The 20,251-nt window shown below is 53.2% G+C and overlaps 1 protein-coding gene across 1 annotated transcript in view; it reads left to right on the top strand.

The window, feature by feature from the left end:
- FSTL4 (follistatin like 4) overlaps positions 1-20,251 on the top strand; it is a 349,807-nt gene that overhangs the window by 300,492 nt on the left and 29,064 nt on the right. The window contains exons 6-7 of the mRNA XM_016197562.2: positions 3,786-3,952; positions 17,329-17,449. Of these exons, the coding sequence (XP_016053048.2) occupies positions 3,786-3,952; positions 17,329-17,449 (288 nt within the window). The remainder of the gene's footprint in view (positions 1-3,785; positions 3,953-17,328; positions 17,450-20,251) is intronic.

Consider the following 20,251-nt stretch of genomic DNA (forward strand, 5'->3'; position numbering starts at 1 on the left):
TGACGGTCTGTCCGTTTGTACACGTTCTAATTCGCATGAGTCTTTCGTGTGCAAAGTGCACGTCTTCAGACATACAACCGATGGGCGGGCGCACTCAGCAAGGACACGGGAACCGGCTGTCCCACGGCAGATGGCGAGACGCACACACTTCCCACGTGGGTGTTTTGGTTGTTTGGTTGTTTGTTTTTAGCCTGTGCCATAGGCTCTCGGACATTCTCCTAAAACTTTTTGAAATATATGGCTTTTGGGGGCCACATGGAGGAGGGACTCCTGTGTTGCGCATAGGTCTACATTCCAAATGAGGGCCGTGCTCCTGGCCGGTAATCAGGGCCCCGGTACCCCAGCCAGACAGAATACCTCACCTCCCCAAACCCACCTGCACTGCCTTCCCATCTGTGCAGACACCCCCATCTTTTAAGATGGGGTTCTCAGGCCTCAGGGTACCACAGAAGCCCTGAGGTGTTTTAATGTATGAGCAAAAGGGTATATATATCTTTCCGAATTAGTGTTTTGGATTTCTTTGGATAAATACCCAGAAGTGGAATTGCTGGGTGATACAGTAGCTGTATTTTTAATTTTTTGAGGAACCTCTGTACTGTTTTCCATAGTGGCTGCCCCAGTCTGCATTCCCACCAGCAGTGCACCAGGGTCCCCTTTCTCCACACCCTCGCCAGCACTTGGTTGATGATTTGTTGATGGAGCCATTCTGACAGGTGTGAGGTGATACTTCATTGTGTTTTAATTTGCATCTCTCTGATGATTAGTGACATTGAGCGTCTTTTCACATGTCTGTCCTCTTTGGAGAAATGTCTATTTAGGTCCTCTGTGCATTTTTAATCAGATTGCTTGTTTTTTTTGGTGTTAAATTATATGAATTCTTCATATATTTTGGATATTAACTCCTTATTGGGTGTATCATTGGCAAATACCTTCTTGTCTTTTCATTTTGTGAATGGTTCCTTCACTGTTCAAAAGCTGTTTAGTTTGATGTAGTCCCATTTGTTTATTTTTTCTTTTGTTTCCCTTGCCCAAGGAGATATATCCCAAAAATATTGGTAAGAGCAATGTCAGAGTTTACTGCCTATGTTTTCTTCTAGGTGTTTTATGGTTTTGGGTCTTACATAAGTCTTTTGTTGATTTTGAGTTTATTCTAGTATATGGTGTGAGAAAGTGGTCTAGCTTTTTTTTTTTTTACATTATCTGTCCAGTTTTCCCAACACCATTTATTGAAGAGACTGTCTTTACCTCATTGTATATTCTTGTCTCCTTTGTCATAGATTAATTGCCCATATAAGTGATAACATACCTGACTTCTTCCCAAGCACCACTCACCAGCCATTGGGAGAAAAATGCACCTAAATATTCAATCCATTTTAAAGCTTAGTCCAGGCTGATCATATTAGCAGTCCACATAAGTATTGCTCTACCTATGAAAAATGCTTCGTGTTTCCAGTTCCCCTCGCTGCGTCCCAGCCGCTCCTCTCTCTGGTTTCTGAGGGTGGAGGTAAGCACCTGCCATCCTGCACCACCTCCGTTCCTGCGGCCCGGACCCCACACACACCCCTCCCCAGTTGCCCTGTCCCAGGTCAGCCCTGGCTATGCTCTTGGTCTGGACGCTCTCAGCCTGGTGGAGTCTGGAGCCGAGGTTCCCCCTGGTTCAGCCTCCAGCAGATCCTGCTGGCACTGGGCACCCCTCGAGGTCGGGAGGTCACTGCCTCTGGGCCCAGCTCTGGCTGTCCAATGCAGCCCTCAGGTACAGAGGCACAGAGCACCTCAAGCCCAGCCAGTGCACAGGCAAGGACTCTGGGCCCCTCCAGGCCACTCAGGAGCCAAGGGGGCTCTGGCAGATGATCCCAGGCCCTGGCTCTGTCACACCATGAGTAGCGGCCCCAGGTGGGGAGGGAGCTAGCTGGTTGGAGACAGTTCACCTCCTCCTAGAGCCCCCCTCCCCTGCTTCCCCTCACCTACACACTAACCTTTGCACTCCTTGCCCTTCTCACAGTCTCCCCCGTGATTCCCATAACGCCGGGGACGAGGGGGGCTATTCCATGCCTCTTCCTCCCTCCATAGAGCACAGAGCCTCGTGGTTTCCCAGGAGGAAGAGGTACCTCGTCTATACTTGGGGGAAGCTGGGTTCTAAGTCCTCAGGGCCGGCACAGCACAGTGGGAGCTAAACAATTTGAGCAAATTCTTCTTCTCTCTCCCTCTCTCGCCCTCTACCCTCCAAAGCCAGGGCCTTTCTACAGTGGGCCAGCGCCTTCTCCGCCCCGAGCAATAAGCCTCATGACTCAGAGGTGGAAGGGCAGCAAGCGGGAAGCGACTGAAGCGGGAACGTGAAACACATTGTGTTGTTTGTGAAATATTATGCCGGTTGCATCTCCATCAATCACGCAGTGCTTATCTCTCCTCGTGCAGCTCTGTCACCAGGAGCCACATTCGTCCTGTGTGTGATTATCCCCTCTGCACTGGCCTGCTGGCTCCTTTCCTTCTTTATTTCCATTTTCTCCGTTTTGCATCCATCCAGTCAACAAGCACTGATTAAACACCTAGTATATACCTTGTTTTTCTCTGTGGGCCCAGGGCAGGGCCACTGAATGATTGTGGAGGGGGAAGGGCTTTGCTCCTCAAAATCCCACCTCACTGCACCTGCTATCAGGTCACCTGCTTCTCAGTGCATCGCACCTGCAAGGTGCGACTGTTTTGTGCCCCTTCCCCTCCCCTCCCCCTCCCACACACTGGCAGGAGAGTGTGAGCACAGATGTTCTGCCTTATCTCAGCTCAAAAGTGTCCTGCTGAGCCACAGAGCTCCATTCGCAGCTCTCTGCCTTGTTCCATACCTGTCAGAACCCCCCAGGCCCCAGTAGAGTCTCAGTCAGAGTGAACAGGGCTCCCAGCACTTTTGCTGGCCTCCCAGAAAACACACAGGCCCCCAGAGCCAGCCCCTCCCTCAGCTCCTGCCGCCTCTGGCTGCTGCCCCAGGCCCCCTGAGTTGCAGATTTGGGAGAGGCAGTCCGGCCAGTGGGCTGGTGACTCTCCCTTCAAGCCTGATCCCATTTTGGCATTTGAACATCTGAGTCCGAGGAATTTTTTCATAAATCCCAAGAATTTCAGAAAGTCTGTGATCAAAGGGAAATAGTTTAGACCCTTCCCACTTGCCTGAAGAATAATCAGTCTTAATGCCAGTTATCAAGTGGGAAATGGCAGGGATTAATAATTTGTGCAGCCTGAAGTACACTTCAAAAAATTAAAGGCTACCATGCATGGTAGCTGAGCAGAAATCCAAGTCCGAGTTCAGAGAATCCTCAGAGAGAAACAAGCCTTCAAAGGTCAGCCAGTCCGCTCCCCACACTTCAGACAGTGCAGCCTTTAAATTGCTCCCAGATGTCGGCCCAGCCAGCGGACCTTGACTGCGCTTAGCCACCTGGCTCCGAGAGGCCTGAGGCCCCGGAGCACAGGGTGGGTGCTGCATGTCTGGTCCCTGGTCGCTGTGTGGTGACCCACATTCTTGGCTTGACTCACAGATCCCCTGCCCAGATCGTCCTGCACACTTGGTGTGGCTCCTGACCCCGTTCTGACCCCACAGAGCCCTTTGCTCACTTGACATAAGTTGTGGCCCCTCTCCCTGGAGGTGTGTCCATCTGTAAGTTTTGTGGGCACATGGGGGACAATTTTCCATTGCCTTAAAGCAACCTGGGCCCCTGCCCTGCAGGAAACCCCATGGCCATTCCCCTGTGAGCCGAGGCTCCTCCCCAGGCCTGCACCTGACCGCCCTCTTCCCCCTGCAGAGGTGGTTCAGCTCAGCCTCGCCCCGGAGGAGAGGGTCAGTGTGACCACAGTGACCGTGGGGCTGAGCACAGTGCTGACGTGTGCTGTCCGCGGAGACCTGCGACCCCCCATCGTCTGGAAGCGCAACGGGCTCGCCCTGAACTTTCTGGATCTGGAAGACATCAACGTAAGTCACCTGGCTCCCACTCGGCTCAAACGCACCTCCCGGGGAAGCAGCCTGTGCGAGACTGCGGCAGAGCAGGGCCTGAGGGGTCTCTTCTGACGCCCCATATTTGGTACCTTCCAACCTGTTGTCTGACACCTGGAGGTACCAGGAAACCTACTGGGGTCCACCACATGCAGAGGTAGGATGCATGCTGGCTGGAAGCCTGCCCCGAAGAAGGTGAACGGGGGAGGGGAGGGGAGGGGACAGGCAGGGCAGGAGGTCCTTGTACAGGCCACAGCAGCAAGGCAGGGGGTGGGCGTGAGGATGGCATGTGAGAGGAGGGGGCCGTGTATTGAGCGCACCCTCAGAGGGAGGGACCACAGTACAACAGAACATGGCCAGGCAGGAGGGCTCCCGGCAGGGAGAACATCTGGGTGAGGTCCCCCAGGGGGTGGGAGGAGGGACTCCGGGCCTGAAGCTGGGCAGGATGTAGACAGATGACACAGGGGACGAGGGATTCCCTGTGGAGGACAGAGGTGAGGTCCTGGGCTGGGCTGGTTGGAGGGCAGGGGCCAGGTGCTGAGGGGAAAGGAAATGAGGTCAAGCCAGAGGGGTCTGCCCAGGGGCCTTGTTTGTGGGGTGGGAAATGGGGATGTGACAAGTTGAGTGGGAGAGCCCCTGACCTCACACAGCCTAACGTGACCAACACGAGTACATCTGTACCCTGAGGGCCCAGGCACCCTGGGCTGGGGTCCCAGCATTACCCGCAACACACTGCCTTTGGCACTTTGAGCAATTTCTCACACAGCTGGTCCTCAGTGAATTAACCTACCAGAAAAGCAACATTAGCGGAACCTCCCTTCTACTGGAATTGAGGAATACAGGGATTAATTCAGGAACATTTATTGGCCCTGGTTTGGCCCAGGGGGCGAAGTGCCTTCCCAGAAGTTCATGTGAGAGGACAGAGTGATGTCACCCATGCAGCATGCTGCAGGTCAGCAGCTACAGGAACAGGAAAATATTTTCGGGCAGAAGAGGGAACAGCCGTGGTCTTGGCTCAGGACAGGTCAGCTGGCTCAGAATAGGATGCCTGGCCCAGAGAAGGAAGACCTGTAGGATGAGTGCTCCGTTCCCGTTAACAGTGCTAAGGTGCTGGGGCAGAGGGAGCTGGCCTGAGCTATGTGACCCCTGAGCTAAACTAGCTCAGAGAGCCAGGGTGCACCCCAAAAAGAGACGAATTTTAGCTCATTAGCTGGAACAGCCCTGCCCTGCAATGGAGTGAGCCATCCCTAGACATGCAAGCTCAAGCAGGAGGTGGGAAGCAGCACTGCTGGCCACAAGAGGGCAGCGAAACCCCACGCCCTTGAAGATCCCTTCCAGCTCTGAGGCTGCTTTATGGGGAGAGGCTCAGTATGAAATTCTGCAGGAATCCCCCGAAGTTGGGACTCTGCTCCTCTCTGGGTCCCTTTGGCTGCACCCTAGAGGTTGTGTGGGAAGCAGACAGAAAGAGGGGCCACCATGGAGTTTCACCCTGGGCAGAGCTGGCAGGAATGCCCTTCCCCACCCTTGTCACACTGGGCAGGGCTGTTTTCTTGTGATTTACCCATAGGCTGTATCCTACCCATCTCTGAATGTCAGTGCCAGCACAAGCCTGGCGGGTGCATGGTGGACAGGTGCTGGATGGGCAGAGTTCTGAGCCTAAGATGCCAGAGTATGTCTGGGATCTTCGCAGGGGAAGGCAGTGCCCTGTATGTTAAGCCTAGGGTGTGTGTTTGTGTGTGTGTACATCGGGGTGCACATTTGTGTGTGAAAAGCTATCAGCTTTTAGCCGTGTTTGGCCAGTGGTTATTGGTTCAGAACCAGGACAGGTCCCCCTGTGTTTGTCTGAACATCCATGGGCAGTGCTCGATGTTCTATTTAAAGACACCAGAAGTAAAGGCGGAGGCAGAACTCCTCTTAATGCACTTGCCATCAGTTAATTAAATTACTTTGAGTGTTTTCCCCTCCCTCGAACATGCCTCTAGCACCAACTCAATTGCATTTTTACTTTGCACAGTGAGGTTAGCAATTTGGGTAATTGTGGGTGCAACTGGAGATTGATGGTCTCTCGTTACCTCCCAGGAAGCGCTTGCTGCTCGTGGTCAAGTCAGCAGCCCACAGATAGGCAGAGCTCTGTGCTTCTCAGAAACCCCCATGTGAGGGTACAGGGCAGCCCCAGCCCCATGGGGGTCCTCACCTGATGCATGCAACCACACACCACACACACATACACAAGCACACACAACACAAGCACACACATACACATATACACACACAAAAACACCATACACAAGCACACACATGTACAAACATATACACACAAAAAACACCATACACAACACAAGCACACACAACACAAGCACACACACCTATTCACACATACACAGTGTGCATGCAGGCTGACGTGGCCCCCTGCCTAAAGAGAAGGAAGGCAGCACAGCCTGCTAGTAAGGGCGCAGGCTCTGAGGGTCAGAGGTACCTGGGTTTAAGTTTCAGCTCTGCCACTTGCTAGTTGAATTACCTTGGAAAGGACACTTGACTCCTCTAAGCCTCAGTTTCTTCCTCTGTGAAATGGGGATGAATACTAGCTCCTGCCTCATAAGGTTATAGTGAAGATTAAATGAGAAGATACATGTGACATCCTTAGCGTAAGTGTTATCACGTGCTAACTATTACCATTCTCATCCTCATCATTACTGCTGCTGCTGCCAAACAACACCTTGCATCCTGAGGCCCCAGCAAGCAGCCAGCAGAAGCCATCAGGCTCCCCAGTCAGGCAGCTATGACCCTCGCTGCCCCCACTGCCTGTCCTCAGGACAGGGCAACGCTGTCCACGTCAGTCCTGATCCATGCAGGGAGACAGACAATGACCAGCCATCTCCCCACCCCCGGTCCAGAGAAATCTGGGGTGAACTGTGTGACTTCTAGCCTGTGCGGCAATAGGGATGAGGAGCATTTTCAGGTTGTAGGTGTGTGACTCGCCTAGCCAGGTGCCCAGCACCCAGCAGGTGTTCATAAGTGGCAGTCCCCCTCTGGGGACAGTAAGGACAGCAGCCCTGGGAAGAAATCAGCTGTAGAGGGGGACAACCAAGAACTCCGGAATCATGGGCCATTTTTGAAGGGAGATTGGTCAGGGGAGAACAGCCCAGGAGGGCAACCCTGATGGGGCAAAGATCGGGGATTGATCTGCTCCTAGAGCCTCTCGGCACGTGCGTCCCAGCACCCACCCGCCCCGCAGTCAGAGATGGAGCACTGTCCCCAGCGTCGTAATTAGCGCCTGGCACCAAAGCGCTGCGCAGACCAGGAAGCTGATCAGCCTACCAAACCCAAGGCAGGGAGCTGAGCGAGCTCGGGGAGGTGTGGGCCCCCTTGTTTTGTCATTCATGAGACATCTTGATTGGCAACAAAATATTAATCACTTTCACTACTCTCTTAATGAGATGCTTTCATGGGCAACAAAATATTAATTTGTCTTGTCTTATCTGTTAAGAATTCTGTTAATGAATTCACTCATGGAGCTATTACAGAATGCCATCCTAATGACACATGTAATTAAACTTTTCTGACTTGCAAACATCAAGAATGCCTCAAGCATCAGAATAATATTTGATTAGAAAGTAAATGTACCCTCTAGCCTGGAGCCAAGTGAAAAGGATCCTCTCAGATTCCCCAGTGATCAGTGTCGCTGTCAGAAGCAAAACGAGTCACCGTGTGTGTGTGTGTGTGTGTGTGTGTGTGTGTGTGTGTGTGTGTAGCCATCCAGATGGCTTGCGTGGGGAGTCATCCTCTGGATTTGCTTACTCAGAGCCGGTGAATCCAAGGCCTGTGCCAGAGCATAGAGCAAAGACACTCTGGGCCTGGAGGGGGCTGAGGCATCTCAAAGGCAGAATTGCAGCAGGAGCGGCAGGTTCCGTATTGCAAAGAGGGAGCCAATCCTGGGGGCACAGGAAGGAGACGTTCTGACCCTGGTTCAGGGACAGTGATAAGCAAGAGAGAGGTTGGGGCCAGAACATGACAGGCCTTGAATATTAACATAAAGGATCGTGGCTGTTCCCTTGGGCAGTGGGACTCATAGATCTTTAATTGGGGAGTGACATGGTCAAATGTATGTTCTTCAGGAGTCCTGAGCCCCTCCCAGCCTAAAATTAAACATGAACCTAGGGAGGACCCCAAATAAATGGGAACCAAAAATGAGGGGAGCCCTGCTGGTGCTCTGCAGGGGAGGTAGGGAGAAGGGTTGGGGGTCTTCCTCCCCAATACCTTCCCCAATGGTGCATTCAGAGTGGAGCCGTGCCCTCGGATGCCTGGAACTGGTGCCTAAGGTTCTCCTCTCATGGCCCTGGCTCAGGTCATGGCTCAGGTCACAGTGTCTTCACCTCCTCAGGCTGCTGGGAAGTTTAGCGAGGACCTCGTGTGCCTGCTGAGGATGCCTGAGCCACCCACCCTTTGCAGGAGGCCCCAGCTTACATGAGGGACCCCTGCTTCGGCCACGCTGGAAAAACACTGCCCCCCAGCAGAGAGCAGCATTGGTGACCAAGAGTGCAAGGCCCCAGAGACAGGTGTCCCCAGCAGAAGGTGCAGCCCCGGGAACGCCCTGTGGCCTCCAGCAGTGGGTCTCTGGATTATGACACCTCTTCAGTTTGTTCGATCAGAAATCAATAGTTTCTACTCCCACACCTACGCAGGCTAACAAAGGCCACCTGTAATTTGTTTGTTTCCTGGCCAACTGCCCCCAGTTTCTTTACTGAAGCAGTTACGTGTTTGGGCGGCTTCAGACCTGGCCTTGTAGCCTCCTACCTTAGGCTTTCAGGACCATGACCCACTGCCCCCACCTCAGGAGCTAAGTGGGGACAAGGCCATGGCCACTCCCTGAGCTCGGCCTGCCCTGGTCTTGAGCCAGAGCTGGAGCCCGAGCTCCAGGCTGCTCCAGGCACCCCCACAGAAAGGGTACCAACTGGGTTAGCCTCGGAGGACTCTCACCGCCCTGAGGTCAGACAGCCTGTGATTAGGAGGGCGCTTGGGGGACAGGGACCTATCAGCCACGGAGGCCATGCATGTAAGCCAGGAATGCCCCGATACCACCCAGGTACCTCACTTTTTCAACTGCACCACAGAGCCCTGACTTTCCCCCATGAGCTGTCCCTGCAGCCCCTGTCTCCTGAGGGCTTAGAGCCAGGCTTTGAGGACCAAAGTAGGGGCCCATCTCAGAGGCAGATCCATAGGCCCCTCCCGTGCCCTCCATCCCAGGTTTTCTGGGGGTTGAGGAAGAGAGCCTGCCTCACTTTCTGCAGAAATTGAACACGCAACCCATTCTAGGCCTCAGCCCTCCACCCATACCACACAGCAGCCACTCACGATGAAGTGACGTGACTGTCCCCAAACCCAGCTGCAGATCCTGCCTCAACAATGTCACCTGCCCTCCCTTATAACTATCTTTTTCACTGTCCTTTATGATCCTCAGGGACAGGAGACCTGGAGCAGGAAGAGGGCATCCCCAAAGTCAGAAAAATAACTGACCAGCTGAGTCCTTGCTGGCGTTAATGCTGCTGTTTCTACCGTTAGTACAGGGAGCTCCCACATCCAGGGGCCCAGTTCCATGATGCTTTGTGCACTCAGTGAAACTCCGTGAGGCAAGCGGGATTATGCAACCCACAGGGCCAGGGACTTGCCAGAGCCTACAGCCAACCTGCATACCCAGCCAGAGCTCTCTGTTTTCCTTACTCTTGGGACATGACCCCCAGCACCCAGCCTTGCCAAGGCCTCACTCTGGGGCCAGCTGGGCCTGCCTCCTGCTCCAGCAGTGACTGCTGCAGGGCCCAGGCCCCCATGGGATGTGTCCACTGCAGAGAGAGCCTGTGTCTCAGTAGCCTCTGCCCCAGCAAGGGAGGGAAGCAGAAGGCTGAGGCCTGCACATAGGATATTCTCAGGAAGAGTAAATATTTTTTTATTGTATTCTTTAAAAAAATAAAAAAATAGGCCTACAGCAAATCCAGTATATTTCAAATGACTTGAAAGAGCCACTCTTTTTTCACTGGGTTTTTTCTTTTTCTTTCCCCAAAACTCGCTTTTGGGGGCTTTCAGATGTCATTAAGCAGAATTCAGTGATAGGAGAAAAAAAAAAAAAGACACTTTAGAAGAAAGTATTCATGGCAGCATTTGAAGGGTATGTTAAAGGTCCACTTTTTTCTCATGCCTAAATGGTGTAAAACCAGGAACAAACGACTCTAATGAAGCATATGCTCTCAGCCAACTCTTCTTTGGAAGTGAATTATTGAAAAGACCAAAGAGAATGATTTGGGAGCTCATGAGTCATTTAATTTTTATTGTCTTTATATGAACCAGTCATGAATCCATTGTAAAAAGATGAGAGGCGTTTGATTAGCATGGAGAGCTGTTAGCAACACGATAGACAGCGGTTGTAGGCTCTGCATTAGAATAATCTCATTAAACACTTGGGTAGATTTTGTTTTAAAAATTTTAGAAAACACTGTACTTGAAACATTCAAAGGCTTTGGCCAATTCTCTCCGGCTGGTGTCAGAAACCCTGGCTGCAGATGAACTTATGGTTTCTTAGAACTTTGGATGAGTTCAAAGCACTGGGAGTGCTGGCCAGAGCTCTAAGGAGACAGGGGCCAGGCCATGGGTACACCAGCCTGTGCAACTCGTGGGGAGTCTCTGGCCCTCCAAGTCCCTCCGGTAGCCTTTGCTCTCTCAGTGGCCCCCTCAAGGTCACCTCTCTTCCCTTTATTACTGGCTTTAAGGCTTCCCTTGTGCTCAGTGGCCACTTCTGGCCCCATCTCAAAGGTCAGTGTCCCTCAGGAAAGTTGTGATCCGGCTTCTGAGTGCAGAGCTCCAAGCCATACTGAGCACCTGCCGAGTCTGGGCTGCCCCCCCAGCCCCGCACAGGTAGCCCACATTCAGCCTGTTTTCAGGCTTTACCTACCGCCAACAGTACCGCAGTGAGCATCCTTCCACCCACCCCTTTGCCCATTTGCATAAGTAGGTCTGTAAGATAAGTTCTTCAAAGTAGAACTACTACATCCTAGGGCGGGCACGTTTTGGGGTTGACGGATATTGCCAAATGTTCCTCCAAAAAGCCTACACTAAGTTACACTCCCTCCAACAATGCATAAGAGTTTTAAACATCATATCAATAGAAATCTCCTGATCACAAGCCTTCTTGGCCCCTGAAATGAGCCGTGGAAGGAAATTTAATTAAATCCTCTGGGAGTGCTTCAAGGACAGCACGAATGGCAGTTGGCTGTCTTGCTGTGAGTGTGGCCCAGGTTAGAGGAGCTGGAGCCCTCAGGAAGGCCCTCTCAGCCTGAGATTCACCGTCCAGGCATCTCTGATGCAGATGCAGGCAGCCGGCTCCTGGTGGTCTGGAACCTCAGCTGACCGCTGCATGCAGTCTGGTGCCTGAGCCCTTCCCGCACCAGCTGGCCTTGCTGGGCTGATGCGCTATTAATCCAAAGCCCTGTTCAGGGGCTCAGGCCTACAACTCCCCAGGGGGCCCCATGAGCTGCACTCCCCCACACCATACTCTGGAGTCCTGGCCAGTCAAGAGATGTCTGCTCTCTGGCCCTGAGGACAAGCTGAAGTCTCAGAACTGTCTCCGATGTGCTCCTTCTGTTGCAGGTGCCCAGATACCTGTGCATACTCAGACACTCAAGTTTGTCCCCAGGACAGATGCTCAGCATCCACACAGCTGGGACGGAATTTCTCTGTTTGAGTTTTGGCGCTAACTACAAAGTTAGAGAGAGAGAGCAGTCCATATAAAACCACCCTCACTCTAATGACAAGTTTGCAGAGTTCCCAAAACTACCTTCAGATCCCATAATGTGCTAGAAGGACTCACAGAACTCTTTGAGGGCTGTTGCACTCACAGTGACAGTTTATTGCAAGGAAAGACTACAGATTAAAACCTGCCAAGAGGAGACACCCCTGGGGCAGAGTTCAAGAGGGTACAAATGGGAGCTCCCATTGTCCCTCCTGGTGGAGTCATGGACATGTTACTTTCCCAGCATCAACCTATGACAATATGCACAGAGTCCTGCCACTCACCCAAGCCTGGAGTCCAGAGTTTTGCTAGAGGTCAGTCACATATGCCCCCGTGGCTGACCTCTGGTATCCAACCCCTGGAGAGGAAGAACTAATACCACTTGGCCCAGAGCCCCCATCACATCATTAGACTGTTTGGTGGCGAAAGCTCCCAGGCCAACCTCCAGTAGCTGAGGACACAGACCAGACCTCTCTCTAGGTGACATTATTTCTTCACCACCCTTCCCTTCAGGGCTCCCCAAGAGACAGCACACTTGGCTGACACACCATTCATTCAGCAAATACTAATTGAGCACCACTTATGCACCAGGCGCCATGCCACACCCTGGGGACAGTATAGTGCTGCACAGGGAGACGATGTGCCTCCCCTTTGACACTCAGTCATGGGGAGACTGACCACACACTCCCTGCGTTCCCCACAGGGCTGCTCTCCTGCCTCTGGCTCCTTCTCCTGGGCCTGGAACCGGGCAGGAGGACAGACCCACTGGAAATCCATAGCAGCCCTCCCCTGGGGCTCAGCAGCTACTTAGGGATCACTGCAAGTCACAGGGACATTTTAAACAGACTCTGAGCAAGAGGACTGGTTCTGCAGGTCCTTGCAGAGTGGCCAGTCTGTCAACCCAGAGGCTGAACAGAAGTGACCAGCAGGAGAACCCTCGTGTGGATCAGAGCGATCAGCTGTAGAGAGCCAGTGGGTTGGAAGGAGCGTGCACGTACGTGCTCAGGTTTACTGCGTGTGTCCACGTGGATGTTTGCGTGTGCCCACCAAGGATGCGCCTGGTCCTTGCTGGGCCTGGATGACAGACACGTGTGCTTGTGTGAATGCAGACATCTCTGAGGACCGGCCATCACCATGGCACTGCGTGATCCACGATGTTGAAATGTTTGTGCAGGTGGGAAGCTCAGGTTAGTAAAATTCTGGGGGCCAGAACTAAACGAGCATAGAGGCAAAGACCCCCTCCTTCACTCCTTCCTCCCCAAAGAGAGTCAGGGGTGCTCCGGAGAAGGGCAGGGTTGGAAAAGCTCTGAATAAATGTTTCTAAACTTTCTAAACTGAGTTTTAACTTGTAGCATTGACAGTATCATTAACGCAAACTCTGAAACCACTCTGGAGCCCCTGTGTTTAACACCTAGTCACTCAATATTCAGCAGGGATGGCTCATTTTCAGTTACTTAGACCTGACTCCCATGCATCACTATGACAACATCCCTCATCTCGCCTCTGCTTAAATATAGTTTAATACTTAAGTCTCATTCAATTACTTTCTTTATTAAGGCCAGATACTTAGAAAATAGCTTTTTTAAAGGCAAAAACCATGTCTTTAAGTAAAATTGTCTCTTTCCCAAAGATGGATGTGCAACAATACAAAGAATGGTCTGATCTGGCATCTGTTTATTGCTGGAAGGAACCTTGATTTTGCGAATACATTTCTACGCACCAGAGCTAAAAAAAGAAAAAGAAAGGAAAAAGGCCTCCATAAAAAGACAATTACAGAGATGCAATCAAGCACTAATGGCAGTGTTCAGACATATCTCAGAGAACATTCAGGAGAGTAAGGCTTGCAGGGTTGGTTCTATGTAGCTTCTTATAAATCAGTTTTTAAAGTAATTTCCTCACATCCAGTGAGGTAAATTTGATTTCTGTAGCCGGTATTCATGTTCTAGAAAACAATATGCACTTGGTTCTATAATTACATGATGCCTATTATTTTAGCCTAAAGACATGATTTTATTACAGCCAGGCTCTCCCCCGAGCCCAAACCACAGGCTGGTAATGAGTGAGGGGCTCCAGGTGGAGCCCGGTGCACCCAGCAGCCGCGTGTCCTGGACGAGCCGGTGCACAGCCCCCCGCACCCGCTGAGCCCCACACACAGGCCTCGGCCCGGGCGCGGGGAGGGGAAGCAGGCAGCTAAGGGGCTTTGTCAGGGGCTCGCCAGAAGTCCCCGAGGAGTCCGGGCTGGGCTCACATGCGTGGGCTCCCCCAGCTCTGCCCCTGCTCTGAGCGGGGCCTTCTCTTCAGTCAGCATCAGTGTGTCCCGGCCTGAGGGACGCAGCAGGGACACGGAGGCAGGGCGGCGAGGCAGGGGAGGAGATGAGCCCAGTCCTCTGTCTTCCCACCAGCCACCTCGTTTTGAGCCATGTGACTGGTGGCATTTGGGTGGACGGGAAGGCAAGAGGTGGGTGCCTCTGATGTCAAACCCAAAGAACCAGAAGGCAGCCCCTGCAGAAGTCCTAGCGCGTGCCTTGTTCAGTGACGGCAGGTGCTGCGCTGGGTGCCGGAGACACAGCAGGGGCAGCATGCCCGGGGGGGGGGGGGGGGGGGGGGGGCAGGCTGCAAACAAGGCAAATACCAAAAAACACACCAGTATGCTAGACGGTAGGGAGCGCCAGAGAGAGAAATAAAGCAGGAAGGAAGGTGGGGGGCTGGATGGGGGTGCAGAAAGGGCAGCAGATAACATTTGAGCAGGCTTGAAAGAGGGGAGCAAGCCTTTGGGGAGGAGGGAGCAGCAAGTAGAAAGTTCCTGAGGGGCAGGGGGCCTGGCATGTGAGAGCAACAGCAAGGGGCCACGGTGCTGGAGTAAAATGAGCAAGGGGAGGGGGAGCTGGGGGGGAGAGGAGACAGGTAGATCATCCCTGCAGACCCCCTAGGGCTGTGGCTCTGGGCAAGCAGGGGCACGGTCTGGCTCTGTGTGGAGGTCCCTGCCATCCCCCAAGAGGGAAGATGGTGCCTTGGCCCCCGGGGGGAGCAGTAGAGGTGGTGAGAGAAGAAGGTTGGGCTCTGACTGTGCCCTGAAGGAGAGGCAGGGCTGGGCTTTTGTTCAGTTTTATGGCTTTCAGAGGGTTTTTGTGAGGATTAAACAAGGTGATATATGTCACATTTCCTGGCACAGAGTTAGCTCTTAAAAACTGTGGCATGGCTCTGCACTGATCTGTGGGAACCTCAGCCTTGGGGCACTTCTCAGCTTGAGGAACGCTGTGGTCCTGTGACCACACAACCCCATGGAGGTGACAACAAGCACAGGGGGTGCCAAGGGCCCTCCCGTGAGGAAGGGCTGTGGGCTCAAAGCCTCAGGAAGGCAGTATTCAGGGGAAATGAATGCCAGGGGCCCCAGCACCAGACCTACTGTGTGCAGCTCTGGGGCTGCCCTTTGGGATGGAGCCTGCCCTGGAACCGACCAGATGAGGTGTTGAGAGGCTCCCAAGGTGAGGGCTGCACCCAGCATCCCAGCCCTCTTTCAAGATGCCATCCTGCCACTGGGACGCCAGCAAAATATATTTTCCTCCAGACTTAGGTTTTGACACAGGAAATAGCTTAGACCAGAAATATGTCAGCCTCAGAACTGACTAACCATTAACTTCTCATAAGCAACTCTGGTATGAGCCCTTTATGACTCTGCTATGACACAGGACAAGTCAGCTCTCTGGTATTTTATCTTTATTACCGAAGCTTCCGCAGAATGGTAGGAGGGGGCTTTTCGAAACAGCCACGTTTCAGAGAAACTCAGAGGATTCCGGCAGCGCTCCCCAATTTTTACTCCACTGGGGGCGCTGTTGGGATCATTCTGAAAGCGGGCCGCAGGCGTCCACCACCCACCCTCCGCCTCTGCCTAACCAGGGCCTCTCTCTGAGCCCGCGCCCGTCACTGGGCTAATTAATTGGCCAGAAGGCACCATCGAGCAGGTGGTGGCTGGGCCCTCTGGCGTGTGAGCTACACAGAGGGCCAGCGTTTCAGGGAGCAGGAGCAGGAATAGAAACCAGGACTAGGAGCTGCCATGTCGCTGCCCTTGGACAGCCCTTGTGCCCTACTGCCTGGTGGCCTCTCCTCCCTCCTGCCACCAGATTGCTTCTGTGGAAAAAGGCCACGGGAAGGGCAGGAGGGATGGTTTGGTGTTGGCTCCAGCAGGCCAAGAGGAGTTTTGCATCTTCTGTTAATAATGACAAGAAGAGTAACATCCCCACATATGTCACACTCCCCACGATGGAAAACGTATTCACAGACACTCTCCTGCCACACCTCCCAGCACCTCATGAGGCAGGGAGGGCATAACTTACACTTGCAGGCACCCTTGGCCAGAGGGGCAAAGGAACATATGGTCCATGACAGAGTTTAAGCAAAAACCTGAGTCTCCTGTGTCCCAGAGCTGGGCCCATCACCTCACAACCACATGGCACAGCCCTAGTTCTCACCAGTGAGCCAGGCCCTCCTCTGTCCCCTTAGCTCTGTGTACCACACCTCAGAGATATTTGGTAGCTAAGACTAAACCTGATGAAGGGTCCCCCTGAAGCACCAGGTAATTCCATCCCCCAGCATGTCTGCAGTTGGGCCTGGAAGGGGTCAGGGCCAGCACTGTGCTTGCTTCTGCTACAGAGAATGCAGGTGACCCAAAAGGCCCCAGGGGAGGGGGTGCCCAACTGTTCACAGTGGCCCCTGACCCAGCCAAAAGCCTCCTCCTGCCCCTCCCCTACACACTAGCTCAATAGGAGCCCACCCTGTGAGCTGCAGGGTCATAGGGACAAGGCTTACTGAGCCATTTCCCATGGAATCACACACACACACGCACACCCCAGCCCTCCTGGCTCTTTATGCCCTGCTCTTTGTTGTTGCTTGCCCCATCTTCCTCAGAGTTTTATTTCTTTTCTCTTGGGTTATTCAGATCTCTGCAAGCTGCCTGAAATTATTTTAGTATCAAGGTGGGATCTAAACCCATGGTGAGCAAACTCCAGCCCACCACCTACATATATTTTTTTTAATTCCAAAAGTTCATTGGAATATAGTTCATTGGAATCAAGACTGCTTAATTTATGCATTGTTTTGGCTACTTTCATGCTACAAGGCAGGGCTGAGTAGTTGACAGGAGCTCTGTGGACCACAAAACCAAAAAAAGTTGCAATCTGCCCCTTTAAGAAAAGCTTTGCCTGCGCTAAACAAGGCGCCTCCAGGACCAGGTGGGCAGGAGCCCAGGAAGCCAGCCCATAACCAGCAGGCAGGTGAGCCCAGTTGGCTGACGTGGAGAGGGAGCTTGCTGGGGAAGGTGCTCAAGCACAGCGTCCCAGAGAAGGAGAAAGAGGCCTTAAGTGGATGTACAGGGTCTGGGCAAGCGACACAAGACAGAGATGAGGTCCCTGCTTCCAGGCCTGCACAGCCCTGCAGGCAGCTCTGGCGAGCAAGGGGATGGGCAGGAAGGAAGGCTCTCGAAGCTACAGCATTTCTGTTTCCCTGGAAAACTGGGAGACCTGCCTAACCACAAGCTACTCAGTAGAGAGGCCAACCGCACTGTCTTCCTTGCCCCGGGCAGGACTTCGGCGAGGACGACTCCCTCTACATCACCAAGGTGACCACCATCCACATGGGCAACTACACCTGCCACGCCTCCGGCCACGAGGAGCTGTTCCAGACCCACGTCCTGCAGGTGAATGGTTAGTAAATGGCTCCGTGCATGTCGTCCCCTCAAAGCATTCCCCAAATGCTGCTCTGAACAACCCTCCCCCTCTCCTGTAGTCTGTCTTCTTAAAGAAATATCTGACCCCCAAATGCCCCACCTTTCTCATAAGTAAAGGGGAGCGATGGAAAAGGACAACGTCCACCAACTAATTTTCATGTCTGGCTGCACCCAAAGCCCTCTCTGATTCAGTGAATCCTGGTGCACGGGGGTGAGTCACAGAGGCAAGTCTCGCTCAGCAGCTGAGGCTCCAGCAGTGTCCCCTCGGGACACGGCAGCAACGGTGAGCTGCTGTGTATGGTCTTGGCTCCAGTGAGAAAAAGACATTGTCTAAAACCCAGGACCATTTCCAGGCAGTGTGGACCCATATCACTTATCCAGCTGGGAGGCACTATTTCCTCCAACAGGCTGTTTCTCATCTCCCTCCCTGAGAGGCTCAACAAGCCTCAGCTGGGGCCGAGCCAAGACCAACCTGAGCAGGCTTGGGAGGCTCTGTGCTTCTCCCAGGCCCCTGCCTTGCCAGGACTTCTGGGAACCAGGAAAAAGTAACCCTTCCTGGGGACAGCATCAACAATTACAGCAGCCCAGGTCTTCTGAGCACTTATTCCAGCCAGTCCTGTGCTTACATGTCACATGGACTCTCCCAATTGGTATATTTTAACCCACATCATGGACGAGTCTCTAGGTAAGGTCACTTGCCTGGGGTCACACCACTGGCGGGTGTTGTTCTAGAGGCAGGGCCCATGCTCTGACCCCAACCTGGCTACACCAGCCATCAGAACAAACACGGCATTGTCTCCCCACAGTGCTGTGGCGGATCAGCACCCTGGGGAAATCAGACTGGTCCAGCCAAACCCAGCTGGGCATCATTCCTACCACCCAGCAGGTCTGGGCAGGAGTTGGTGCGTCAGGGAATAGTGTAGAAGCTCAAGTCAGCCCCTCATCCTTGAGATGAGCCGGTTGGTGTTCAGCAAGATGGCAAGAATGAGGTTCAGTTTCGCTTGCCTCTGGGGAGCCACGGTGACAGGCTATTTATGGACAGCTGGGTGAGCTGAGCTTGCCTGTGCATTTACCCTATGGGATGTTTTAGGGACTTTTATACTCATCCCTGCTAAGCCATATTTTATTAGTATTTCCCTTGAGCTGGGGTCTACTTAATCCTTTTGGGTTTTGCGGCTGTGCTTGTTGGCTTGACGCCAGGCCTACAATGAAATCTCTAGATTTCACCAGAAATAACCCAGGGGTTATTAGTTATAATACCCACTGGGCGAGCCAGCCCAGGCTGGGATTCAGAGGCCAAGGTGATGCATAGCCGGCAGGCAGTGTCTGGGCCTCTCCCCGGCAGGGGCAGGACAAGAGCTCTGCAGTGTGAAGAGGGCTTTTGGGTCTAAAACAGGCCAGGGGTGCCCGGCATAGTACAATGTTGGGGAATGTTTGCTTGCAGAACTCCACGTGGCTCATCCCGGGTCCCTGGGATCCTCAGACAAGCCTAGAAAAGGGAAATCAATCGATAGTCCCAGATCCTCAGTCCCGCCCTTCATATCCTGCCCACACTTCACAAGAACCAAGGGCACAAAGAGAGGGCTGGAGCCCCCTCCCCTTTATTCCCTCCAAAGCAAATCTGTGAGGAGGGAGAGGAGGGGAGCCACCTGCCTTGTTCCGCACAGGGAGAGCCTGGGCTTCCAGAGGAGTCCCTGTGGTCTTAAATGCCTTCACACACCAAGGGCAAGTCCATGGTGCTGGGAGGGCCCTCCTGCCCCGAGTTCCCCCAGAATTCTGAGACTGAGCTCATGATGCTGATGAGCCAGCTCCTCACTCCCAAGCCCAATCCAGGAGCAAGGCCCAGGCCCACAAACCCCTGGTGCTCGGCTCAGAGTAGAGAAGAGACTCCTCTCTCCAGGTGGGAGTAGGCCACGCAGCTGGCCTTGGAGAGTGCTGTTCAAGCCCTCCCCCTCTTCCTCCTGCTTCCTTCCGTCCCCCTCTTTCCTCACCTCCACCTTCCACCTCCCCACTCCCCTTTCTCTTCCTGTCACCTCCCTCCTCCCCCTTCCCCTCTTCCCACAGCCCCACTAGCCCAGCAAGTGCTCAGTCTCCCCTGAAGAGTCTGCTCTTGGCTCTGGGGAAATCTAAACAGAGCAAAATCTCCCCACAGAGATCCAAAGAGAGGCCTTTTGAGATCCATTTCCCAATTGCTTAGAGATTTCAGACTTCTCTTCCAGCCAAAGTACTATAAATAGACTTAGAGGAAGCATGCTGGGACCTCTTTATTTGTGATCAGTTTTCTACCTCATTTAATCGACTCTCTGTGCTTGGCTCCATGACATCGGGGCTAGGCCGCGCAGGTGGCCCTAGCTCCGGGAGCCCCCGCTGTCCCTGGGCTGGGCTGACTCCCAGGCACTTGGGGGTGGCATTTGGGTGCATTAACCAGCTCCCTCCTGGGAGCAGCATGCTAACATATGCCAAGTGTTGCCTTGAAAGGACACAAGTCCACTGCCTGCTGACCTGGGAACAAGGTGGGAGGTGTTCAAAGTTTTCAGACGTTAAGTTTGCTGTGCTGGACTGAGAGGGAATCTCTCTGGGGCAAGGCAAAGGTGTTGTTGAAAGTAGTGTGGTATGAAAGACACAATTACAATAGTAACGCTTGCTGAATACTATTGTGTACCATTCCTGCTCCAGATGAGGAAGATGGGACTCAGAGAGAGTAAGCGATTTACCCAGAACCCCTAGGCCTGCAGTTAGTAACTGCAGCACAGACCTTGACTGCAGAGCCCAGGCTCTT

Source organism: Miniopterus natalensis, chromosome 4, assembly GCF_054644295.1.
Source record: "Miniopterus natalensis isolate mMinNat1 chromosome 4, mMinNat1.hap1, whole genome shotgun sequence".
Classification (NCBI taxonomy): Eukaryota; Metazoa; Chordata; class Mammalia; order Chiroptera; family Miniopteridae; genus Miniopterus; species Miniopterus natalensis.